This window comes from Capricornis sumatraensis, chromosome 18 (assembly GCF_032405125.1).
Source record: "Capricornis sumatraensis isolate serow.1 chromosome 18, serow.2, whole genome shotgun sequence".
Lineage (NCBI taxonomy): Eukaryota > Metazoa > Chordata > Mammalia > Artiodactyla > Bovidae > Capricornis > Capricornis sumatraensis.
In genome coordinates this window covers 31099430-31111201 of record NC_091086.1, presented here as the reverse complement: position 1 = coordinate 31111201, position 11772 = coordinate 31099430, and the positions used below count along the sequence as shown (strand labels likewise).

The 11772-nt window shown below is 42.9% G+C and overlaps 1 protein-coding gene across 1 annotated transcript in view; it reads right to left on the bottom strand.

Annotated features, from left to right (window-relative positions):
* Positions 1-556: 556 nt before the first annotated feature.
* LOC138094323 (chondroitin sulfate proteoglycan 4-like) overlaps positions 557-11772 on the bottom strand; it is a 60340-nt gene continuing 49124 nt past the window's right edge. Inside the window, exons 8-9 of the mRNA XM_068990353.1 lie at positions 3240-3423; positions 557-2604 (exon numbers count right to left, since the gene is read on the bottom strand). Coding sequence (XP_068846454.1) covers positions 557-2604; positions 3240-3423 — 2232 coding nt within the window. The remainder of the gene's footprint in view (positions 2605-3239; positions 3424-11772) is intronic.

Below are 11772 nucleotides of genomic sequence, written 5' to 3'. Positions count from 1 at the left end.
TGTGTTCAATGAATACCTTCAAAAGGGGCCAGACTGTCCCACTATCTAGAGCACCAAGGCATTTCCTGCATTAGGAAATCAAAGCTGGAGACTCCAACGAGGAAAAGTCATTACAGAAAAACACCAGAAACAAACACAGATACGATCAATTCCGTCTTCTACTTGCTGACACAGTTCCTTCACTTCCTCACCGACTCACTCAGAGAGAGAATCTTCAAGGGAAAACACTCAAAGCCTTCCTCCACTAACTATAGCTCCTGCGTTAATCTGCAGTCAGGTCAGCACGTTCTGTCATGTAAACAGCAACAAAATCTTAAGCACACTCAGAGCACTGGGTCTAGAAGAAGGCACACAAAACTTGTGAACAGCCCCTAAGGTGAGTGTTGCACAAAAGTTACAGTAAACACCTGCCAGCATCTAACCATGGAGCTGAAACTGAGCACCAAGGGGTGGCAGAGCCAGGCTTTTCTCAGTTGATCCAACCAGCATTTCTCTGCCTTGGTATTCCAGGACCTGGCACCTAGCAGGCGGTCAGTGAGGAACGAGCACCCTGAGTCTACACCCAGTACTGCTTGCGCTTCAGTGCTGGGTTGGTCTGTCGGCAGAGCTGGACCATGTCAGGATCCAAATTCACCCATGTCTCCCAAGGAGCACATCTTTCTGCTGGCTCGGAAGCTGAAGACTTCTCCATGCGCTCACACTGTAGGGCCCTGAAAAGACAGACTGGAGGACTGCCGGAGCTTCTCAGGAGAGGCGTCACTGTGACAGTGGGGACTGCTGCGCTCCTTTCTGGCCTAGGACCCATGGTTGTGGGTTCTAGGTCGATCTGGGGCTTAGTAAGAGGTTTTGCCTTCTCTGCCTTCTGGCCCAGCAGCCAGACACACAAGGCCACTACGGTTCCTGTTAGCAGGAAGAGCACCACTGTCAGTGGTATGATGACCATCAGAGGCTGACTGCTCTCCCAGGGCTGGGTGTGGGCCTCCGGGCTGGCTCTGGTGGCATCTGGTGACCAAATGACTCTGGTGGGAGAAGCCGTGACATCCAGAGTGGGCTCTTCACCACCGTATCGTCCCCAGGGGGCTGCTTCCGGCCATCTGGTCTGGGTCAGCTTCCCCAGAGTTCCTGTCTGTGTTGTGGGTTCTGAGGAAACCACAGGCTTTTCCTGAGAGAGACTGATAGTCACAAGGTTATCAGTGACTAAGAAGGAAACATTGGGGATAAAAGTCTGCGAAAGAAAGGGGCCAGGTGGCACTATGGTGAAGGGGAGACACCCTATTGCTGGTTGGACATGGTCTGCCCTGAGCAGAAATGTGAAGGAGTCATTGAGGCTGCTGGGGCCCGTCAGATTGGCATGCGGCTCGAGCATCAGCAGTCCTTGGTCAATATCCCTCTGAGTGAACAGAGTAACATCTTCCAAGGCAGTGTCCCGGCCTGCTCTTCGTACAAGTATGCTGTGGAGAGGGGGCTCTGTCACTTCAAATGTGGGGTCACTGTTAGTCCTGTTAGCAAGCTCAGCAGCATCGAGGTCCTTTCTTGTCAGCAGATGGGCCACTCTGTTGGCAATTGTCAGGTCTGACGCAACCCGCAGTAAAGGCTGCACTCGGATGCACAGTGTTTGTCCTGTCAGGTTGCTTTCTGAGGTAAACAGTGAGAACTGTAGCTGGTCCTCTGAGGCAGTGAGGTTTGTCATGTGGTAAGAGAGCTTTCCTAAATTCACATCTTCCTGTCCAAAACTGACGACCACCTGGTCTTCAAGGAGCAGATGACCATGTTGGAGGGGCCACATAACCTTGTAAGTGATTTGGGGGCTCCTCCCATTGGTCGCTGCTGATAAGTGAGCACTGGTGATGGTGACACTTGTCTGGCCTTGTGGAAGAAGAAGGTCAGTGAGGTTCACAAGGGTGATGGAGACAGGGATGACATCCAGGTGGAAGAGCTTATAGAGTGGCCGGTGTTGGCCATCGGTGACACTGAAGTAAAACGCTCCAGAGGATGGGCTTCCATCTTGTATGAACCACACCCAAGAGTTATCAATGTCGGCTTGTGAGAAGTGGTGAACAGGTGTATGCGGATGGTGCGCCATTGCCAAAAAGCCATTATTGGGATCACGGATGATTACATACCTGATCTCTTCTGGAGGACTATCTAGATCTTCCACTTTTAGGTTTTCAGGTCCTAAAACCAACCTATTGCCCTGCAGAACTTGCAGTCGAAGCCCTTTGGTCTTTAATTCTGGTGCTCGGTCATTTATAGGAATGATGGTGATGTTAAACATCTCTTCATGAAAGTCGGCCTCTGGCTTCATGGTGGACTTGCTCTTTTCATTGGGCCAAATGGCAACGGTAAAGTTATCAGCCAGGGATTCAGAGTCATCGTGAAGGTATGTGACTCCAAATTTATTAATTATATATTGAGAGAAATTGGGTTTTCTTTTGGTAATATTTCTCTCTCCAACCATAAGCGTTCCATGGTGAGGAAGAGATGTAACTTGGAACCAAATTTCGTATGAAGAACGCTGAGATTTGGGCAATTTAAGTAAGAGATTGGACGCATCTAACTTAGATTGGTCGATGAGAACTTTGTCTCCCTCCTTGACAACAGCTCCTGTTAAAAACACATGTAAAGAACAAAGTGGCATTTCATTAAAACTTTCAAATGATCTCACATTTGCCTGTCCCAGTGGATGATTCAAAAAACCTTAACACCTGAATTAGCATTGCTACCCAAGGCATACTAAAAAAATAAATTTTAAATACACACACCCACACTAAGTCAGTATTTCAAATAAGAGAGTTTTAAACCCTGAGATTCACTTATAACAAGTCCATCTCCTAATTTTCCCACTACTGGACTTTCTCTTACCATAGAAATAGGTATAGCTTTCAGTATCTCTTTCTTTTCAAGAATTTATCCTTTTTGTTATGTTCATTTTCCATCAACAGTTTTCAGTCGTGAGCATGGTGAAGTCCCCATTTGGAAGTACAGATAAGAATTCTTGAAAGCTAATTTTCCATCCTTTCCCCACTGAAACTATTAAGGCTCAGGAGAGGAAAAAGCAGAGGCCCAGAGAAAAAGCATACATAAAGAAATAACACATTTCATAGCCATATAAGTTTTATTTCAAAGATTGATATCATGACATTGATAATTAAAAAGGAAAAGATTTATTCCCCGAATGTCCCTGTTCTAAGAAGTGGAGACAAGGTACTGACCTTATCAGTAGGATAAGGTGGAATTACCTGTATTTGCAAGCAGACGACTCTGCCGACCAGGTTCGTCAATTTCATATGAAATAGTTATATGAAACTCCTCAGGGCCTAGAGCTGCTGGCGGGGAGGACACTGTGAATGTGAAAGAGTCTTCCGCGGTCCAGCCTGTGTTTTTCCAGTCCATATGCTGGTATAATATCAGCTGTTCACTCACCTGGCCAGATAGTAAGAAAAATCAGCCCCTGGTTTCAGGGATCATATGAGAATAAACATATATCCCAACTGGAAGAGATGCATGTTTTTTCAGGGTTTATTCATCTTCAGAGTATTGCACATTTCCATGCAAATTCAGAAACATTAAAAGTGTGGTAACTTATTTGTCAAACCTAGGTGATTCTATTACCAAAAGAGAAGGAAAAGCACATTGATTTTGAGATGACTGATGCCTGCGGTATCTATATTATAGCAAGTTTATAATGAACCTTTACTTCCGTGTCAGCATCATAACTACCAACTCCCAACCAATCTTGCTTCATATGTATTCCTACTTTTCTGCCCAACAGATTATTTTGAAGCAAAACACAGACATCAAATAATTTCATCTGTAAATGCTCTAGTAATTATTAGTAAAAGATGACTTTTTTCAAATATTCAGTTACCACTCATATGGCATCATTTAATGTGGTCCTCTGGTACCTATAGTTCTTATGTACTTGTAGTTATATCTAGAGGTTTAATAAGAATCAGGTTCAATTTTGCAGTAAGAATGTTTTACATGTATATTTCCTCTTGCATTGCATCACAAGGCAAAATAATGTTGGGCTTCTTCTCTTTTGGATATGTTAAGATTGATAGGCGGCTTCAAGTGTTGCCAGACTGATCCAACTATCTTTAAGCTCCCCATGAGTTTATCAACTAACAGTTTTACGTGCTCATTGATACAACTGCCTAAACTCATTATTTTCATGGGTTTCCCCAGTGGCTCAGACTGTAAAGAATCCACCTGCAATGCAGGAGACTCAGGTTCAATCCCTAGGTCAGGAAGAACCTCAGGGGAAGGGAATGGCTACCCACTCCAGTATTCTTGTATGGGGAATCCCATGGACAAAGGAGCCTGGCAGGCTACAATCCATGGGGTTGAAAAGAGTCAGACACGACTGAGAAACTAAGCACATTATTTTCACAGTGACAAAACAATGATATTATTCATCATTCCCTCTTCATTCTTATTTGTAATTCTTCTATGAAAAACTTTCTCTTATCAGCTAGTTGGCTGCACTGATATACAGTACATGCAGAACAGACAGGATAAGTGTTTTATTCTTTTCCTTGTAATATCATTCTCCAGAAGAATGAGTCCCTTGGCTCCAATCTCCAAACATTGACCACTGGTTTTGTTTTATTTGCTTGAGAATCATCATTAATTCATGAATTTTAATATATGGTGTATATCATTCTCTTGCAAGTATAACTCCTACAGATTTTTAAGTTTTTCCATCTTGCTTAAGATATTTTTCAAGATTTAATCAAAGTCCTTCATGTCTGTGACCTATCACTGTCCTTTTTTTGAAAAACGTTTTATTTTCTATTGGAGTACAGCCAATTATCAATGTTGTGATAGTTTCAGGTGGACAGAAAACTCAATCATACATAAACACGTATCCCTTCTCTTCCTAACTCCCCTCCCATCCAGGCGGTCACATACTATCAAGGTCCTTTTTATATCAACTGATGGAGATGGTCCCACTCAGTGTTTTGTTGTCCAGATACCATGCGAGCAGCCCTTCCTCCAACAACAAGTGACTGAACGTTCTAAAACTATAACCAAGAAGGGAAGGCTAGAGATAAAATATTCAACCCTTAATTCCTATAGGTCACATCTTTTTCTGACCTGCTATCTATTACAATATCTGAACTTACAGATAGGTTCTGCCAAAGTACTTGACTGTCCATGTCAAAAGTGCTGAGGATAAACTATCATATAATTTACAGAGAAATTTCCATCAGTCAGTATTTGGAAATATGGCCTTCCATATCCATGGGTTCCACACCCAAAGATTCAACCAACCATGGATCAAAAACATTTGGAAAAAAAATCCCATAAAGTTCCAAAAGTCAAAATTGTTATGTGTTACATACTGGCAATGATTTATATGGCATTTATATTATATTAGGTATTGTAAGTAATCTAGAAATGACTTAAAGTACACAGAAGAATATGTGCAGGTTATATGCAAATACTATTCCATTTTATATATGGGACTTGAGCATCCTCAGATTTTAGTATCTGCAGTGGTGGGGGAATATAGGGAGGGATGGTCCTGGAACTAAAATCCTACAGATATGTAAGGATGACTGTAATGTATTAATTAACAGAGGTTTGGCAATGTGTTTCTCTGACTCTCTGCTCAGGACAGTGGATGTATCTAGAAACAGAGAGGCTTTTGGCTAGTGAGTTTCATGGAATAAAAGATCTGTGTTCCCAGAGTGGCCAAAACTGCTGACGAGGAGTTTTTTGTTTCTCATCCTATTCAAGGATAAAGCAACGAAGTGCCATCACTTGGGGATTTTAAGTGGGGAGAAGAAAATATCATCTCTCAACATTTCCTAATTAAAAAAACAAGGTTACTCATGAGAAATCAGACTTTCTCCAAAGATAGTAATTTCTGCTACTAACTAGTAACTGAATACCCCAGAAGCTCCTGGGGAATAAGTCAGTTTTATTTAGTAGATCTACCATATCTATTCCTAGTTTAAGATTTATGACAAAAGGTTAGTTATCAATATATTCCTCCTCCTAGAAGTAGGTGACTGTGCCATGGATTTTAGACCAGAGGATGGTTCCTGAAATGTTTCCATTCTGCTTGAGAAGTATAATATTATAAGGCAAACAAGATCCAGTGTCTTAATATGAAAAATCACAGACTATTAACCAGGAGGAAGGTTTTTGTGGATATGGGTCATTCGTGGCCACTGCTTCTTTGGTATGAGTGAAAGTCAGCTTCCCCAAACAATATATAACAAATTGTTAGACTAATCTAAGATCTTTTGATGTCTACTGTAAGGAAAATGATTTTCCCATGGAAAGAATGGTTTTTATAGATGGGAAGAGTAGACATGAAGGTCAGAAATCTTCTGAAAGAAATAACTGGGAAAGAATCTTAAACATAGTTCTGTATTTTAGAAGCCTAATGGCACCCCACTCCAGTACTCTTGCCTGGAAAATCCCATGGACAGGGGAGCCTGGTAGGCTGCAGTCCATGGGGCCGTGAAGAGTCGGACACAGCTGAGCAACTTCACTTTCAGTTTTCACTTTCATGCATTGGAGAAGGAAATGGCAACCCACTCCAGTATTCTTGCCTGGAGAATCCCAGGGACGGGGGAGCCTGCTGGGCTGCCATCTCTGGGGTCGCACAGAGTCGGATACGACTGAAGTGACTTAGCAGCACTTAGCAGCAATGTAGGAGAGGTCTGTTCTGAGTTCTGTTTTTGAAAGGCATTTTAAGAGTAAGAAATTGTGGATAACAAAGTGACATTTTACTCTAGAGAGAGAGAGAGGGAATGGAATTAGATTCATCTTGAGTGTGTGAGCTTCCAAGACCAGAGAACAGGTAACTGAAAAGGCTGAGCTAGAAGTCAAAGGAAGTGAGGGCACCTGTGGAATGTCAACTTGCCACTCATGCCTTGAAAGAGGATAAGAGGGTTGAGGTGATGTTTAGAAAACAACTTTGGCTTCACCAGCTGTAAGAGTCAGGTTCTAAGGGGTGTGTGTGTGTGTGTGTGTGTGTGTGTGTGTGTGTGTGTGAGTTGGTGTATTTGTGAGAGTGCCTGTGTGTGTGTGCATGCTGAGAGAGGGCCAGGAAAGGAAGAATAAGATCAAGACCTTATGCGAAAAAGTGCAGGGTCAACCTGAGGAGAGAAGGTTCTCAGAGAAGATTAGGAATTACTTGTTACCTCAAATAGAAGGCAGCCTTAGGAACAACTTCCAACAGCTCTGCATACTTCCACTGTGTTAAATATAGACAGATAAGCCACTTAGCAAAATACCTGGGCTCTGGGATTAAGGGGAGGGGAAAGGGGTGTTTTTGTTTCCTATGGATTTAGATTAGCCCAGATGTTTTCTCTTTCACAATTTTTCTGGTACGTCATTAGAAACTGAATGGTGTATACTTTCAATATAGAAAGAAAAATACAAAATCAGAAAAGTCAGGGTTTCCCTGGTGGGTCAGTAGTAAAGAATCCGCCTGCCAATGCAGGAGACACAGGTTCCATCCCTGATCCCGGAAAATTCCACACACTACGGAACAACTAAGCCCGTGTGCCTCAACCATTGAGCCTGTGCTCTAGAGCCCTTGAGCCGCAACTGCTAAGCCCAAGCGTCCCAGCTACTGAAGCTTCGCCCCTTAGAGCCCATGCACGGCAACGAGAGAGGCCACCGCAGCGAGAAGCCAGTGCGCAACTGGAGTCGCCCCCGCTTGCCACAACTCGAGAAAGTCCACGCAGCAGTGAAGACCCAGCACAGCCAAAAATAGACAGATACAATTATTTTAAAAAAGAAAAGAAAACTCACCATTTGGCAACCAACTAGCAATAAATGCTTCAGGTAAGAATCCTAAAATGACTGGTAAAACTACTGAGCTAAATTATGATGAGAAACAGGATATTTAGATGATTCCAAAGCGTCTCCTCACAGATACTTACTAATTTTCAAAGGGGAAAATAGTACCTTTACAGTTGAGAAACCGGAAAAACAGCACCTGACCAAGTGATGAAAGAAAATATCATCAGGGACAGGGCAAAGCCGAGCACCGGGCTGGAAGCTCTGGAAGAATCCGGCCTCTCTTGTGGCTCTCTTGCCCCAGACAAGAGGAAACATCAGATGAAACCAAACTGAGGGACTTCCTACAAATAACTGGCCTGTTGGCCACAAAAAATGACAAGGTCACAAAAGTCAACAGGACTGTGGAATGAATCCAGATTAAAGGCGACTAAAGGCTCCTGACACCTATTTGCTATGTTTTGTGCTGTGGGTTTTCCCCTCTGCCATAGAGGACAGTCACTGAAACAACTTGTCAAATTTGAGTAAGGTCTATAGATTATAGAACAGCATTAGTGTTAATTTCATGCTGTTGAAAATTAAACTGTGGTTATATAAGAGAATGGCTTCTTGATTTTAGGAACTATACAGAGCTAAACATGAATGTACTAAATATAGAGGTAAATAAATACAAATATGTTACTAAATATAGTGGTAAGGGGGGCATCGTGTCTGTACCTGGCTCTCAAAACTCAAAATATCGAAAGTGTGTGTGTGTGTGTGTGTGTGTGTGTGTGTGTATAGGGAGAATGATAAAGGCAGTTAAAAGGCAGATAAATGCTAACATTTGGTGAATATGGATGAACAATATAAGAGAATTCTGTATTCTACTGTGATTTTTTTCTGAGTCTGAAATTATTTCAAAATAAAAAGCTAATATAACAGTTTTAAAAAGTAAATCCTGGGATGTCTTACTATATCAACTTCAAGAAGGGATCAACAGTCCCTCTTCTCTGATGACTCTGTGTATGTAGAATGGGGGAAGTGCCTTGGCACTCTGAAATCAACTAGAGGTTGTAGGCTCTGCCAGCATGCACCCCACCTCCAAACTGGTCCATTTCTCTAGGACTCTACTGAGGTTGTATTCCTCTCCGAATGGATGGATATGTGGCTCCAGATCCTAGACCTTCTCAGAGTAGTGCTTTTACTAGAAGGGACACTAGGATAACACCCTTTGGATCTCTGAGATCAAAACATCCTGGATCTCATATCCTTGATTCCTACTGAACCACAAAGAAAAACATTTATCATAGTCTAGAGAGACAGATTTGGCTCTAAGAAGGCTAGGGATTCTATTGGGTTTTGTGTGATGGGCTAAAGTTTACAGCTGAGAGGCTCCTGAGATGCTCAAAGAAGTTGGAATTTCAGTAACTCGCCTCCCTCCCTGCAGTGTCAGGACTAGCTGGGAGCAGCGCAGGGGCCAGAAGCCAGATGTCCAGGCTTACAGATAAGAGCTCTTTCTTTAGAGCCACATTACTGGCAACTTTTTGCCCCCAGCTACTTGAACCATTAACCTTCTTCCTCCAAGAAGGAAAAGGATGTTCATTAATATAAAAATGGAAGCACAGGAATGTAGTAACATTTGAGCCCTGGATTGATCAGCCGCTCTGAGGCTTAGTTACTCAGTTGTGTCTGACTCTGCAACCCCCATGGACTATAGCCCACCAGGCTCCTCTGTCCATGGGATTTCCCAGATAAGAATACTGGAGTGGGTTGCCATTCCCTTCTCCAGAGGATCTTCCTGACCCAGGGATCTCCTGTATCTCCTGCATTGGCAGGCAGATTCTTTACACTGAGCCACCCGGGAAGCCAGATTGATCAGACCCAAAGTCAAATATAAATATTACCAACTGCCAGCTCTGTGGAGAAGGCAATGGCACCCCACTCCAGTACTCTTGCCTGGAAAATCCCATGGATGGAGGAGCCTGGTAGGCTGCAGTCCATGGGGTCGCTAAGAGTCGGACACGACTGAGTGACTTCACTTTCACTTTTCATTTTCATGCATTGGAGAAGGAAATGGCAACCCACTCCAGTGTTCTTGGAGAATCCCAGGGACGGGGGAGCCTGGTGGGCAGCCATCTATGGGGTCGCAAAGAGTCGGACACAACTGAAATGACTTAGCAGCAGCAGCAGCAGCAGCCAGCTCTGTGGCTTTTATGCAAGTCATTTAATCTCACTGAGCCTCCATTTATGCATTAAAATACAGAATTGTATCTGATTTGCAGATATGCATTTGACCTAATTGGTCTTTTGCCATATCAATGTTCAAAATGGTAGGCTTTGGGCATTTCTAGGGCTTTCAAGAAAGGATCTAAGCCCTAACTAAACAATTCCTTACAGATGGAAGGCTATATTCATTTTTTATAGTGAATCATGGCATGAGAATATTAAGCAATCAGAAAGTTCTAAAATATGCCTAATAAAGTGAATATTTTCCCATAAAACAAAGGAAATTGTAAGCTGGAATTTTGGCACATATTTTGGAAGCTTACTTTCAGTTGCTTTGTAAGTAAGTATTAGCTCACCATTCTATGGGCTTCCCAGGTGGTGTCAGTGGTAAAGATTGAACCTGCTGATGTGGAAAACACAGGAGACAAGGGTTCAGTCCTGAGTTGGGAAGATCCCCTGGAGGAGGAAATGTCAAGCCACCCCAGAATTCTTGCCTGGAGAATCCCATGGACAGAGGATCTTGGTGGGCTACCGTCCATAGAGTTGCTAAGATTCGGACACAACTGAAGAGACTTAGCATGCAAGCATGCACCATTCTACACTTGGTGATTCAGTAAATATTTGTTTAACAAACAGATACACTACTTACAAAGTGTTTTACGAAACTTAATTATAAAGTGTACATTTACATCATAAAGCAGTAGAAATAAGGCAATACAAGACATCTTACCCATTTATTTAATAAAAACAAATTGACAGTACCTAACCTTAATTGTGTCCTAAATATATGCCAGGCATTCTGTTTGGCACATATGTAACTCACTTAATTTTTGTTTTAGGAGGGATTGTTATATTCATTTGACAGATTAAAAAAAAAAAAAAAAACAGAGGCTCAGAAAATTTAAATAATTCACTAGCCAACAGGTGTAAGAACTCAGTTTTTAATTTAGTCCTGTGTGACTCCAGAGTTCATTGTACCTATGTGTGGAAAGCTCAGTGTGTGCTAAGTCACTTTGGTCATGTCTGACTCTTTGCAACCCCATGGACTGAAGCCCGGCAGGCTCCTCTGTACATGGGAGTCTCCAGGCAAGAATACTGGAGTGGGTTGCCATTTCCCCCTCCAGGGGATCTTCCTGACTCAGGGATCAAACCCTATCTCTTACCTCTCCTGCATTGTGAGGTGGGTTCTTTACCACTAGTACCACCTGGGAAGCCCAGAAAACTCAGTGGCACTATAGTAAGCCAGAAATTCACAAGTTAGGCTCTCTCAGTTCAGTTCAGTTCAGTTGCTCAGTCGTGTCCGACTCTTTGCGACCCCATGAATTGCAGCACGCCAGGCCTCCTTGTCCATCACCAAGTCCTGGAGTTCACTCAGACTCACATCCATCGAGTCAGTGATGCCATCCAGCCATCTCATCCTCTGTCATCCCCTTCTCCTCCTGCTCCCAATCCCTCCCAGCATCAGAGTCTTTTCCAGTGAGGAATTCAGGAATGTGGAAAGTGAATGGGTAGGTATGATTAGGGCAGACAAGTGCCATTTTGGTCTGGCCTGTCTAGGACACAGTCAGTAATCTCACCCCAAAAAATCTCTATCTTGGGCAGATATTTGTAAGGAAAGGAAACTATAGGAATCCAAACAGTTCAAAAAGATAAAATTTCCAAGGTTCCATGTAGGTTAATAAAAAGTCCTAAAGGCTACGACTGGGGAAACAACAAGCTCCTGTGCTCCTGAAGGATAATCTCAGAGAAATGACTCCTTTCTGTGTGCCCTTTCTTGTTTCCACCAGGACTGGGACC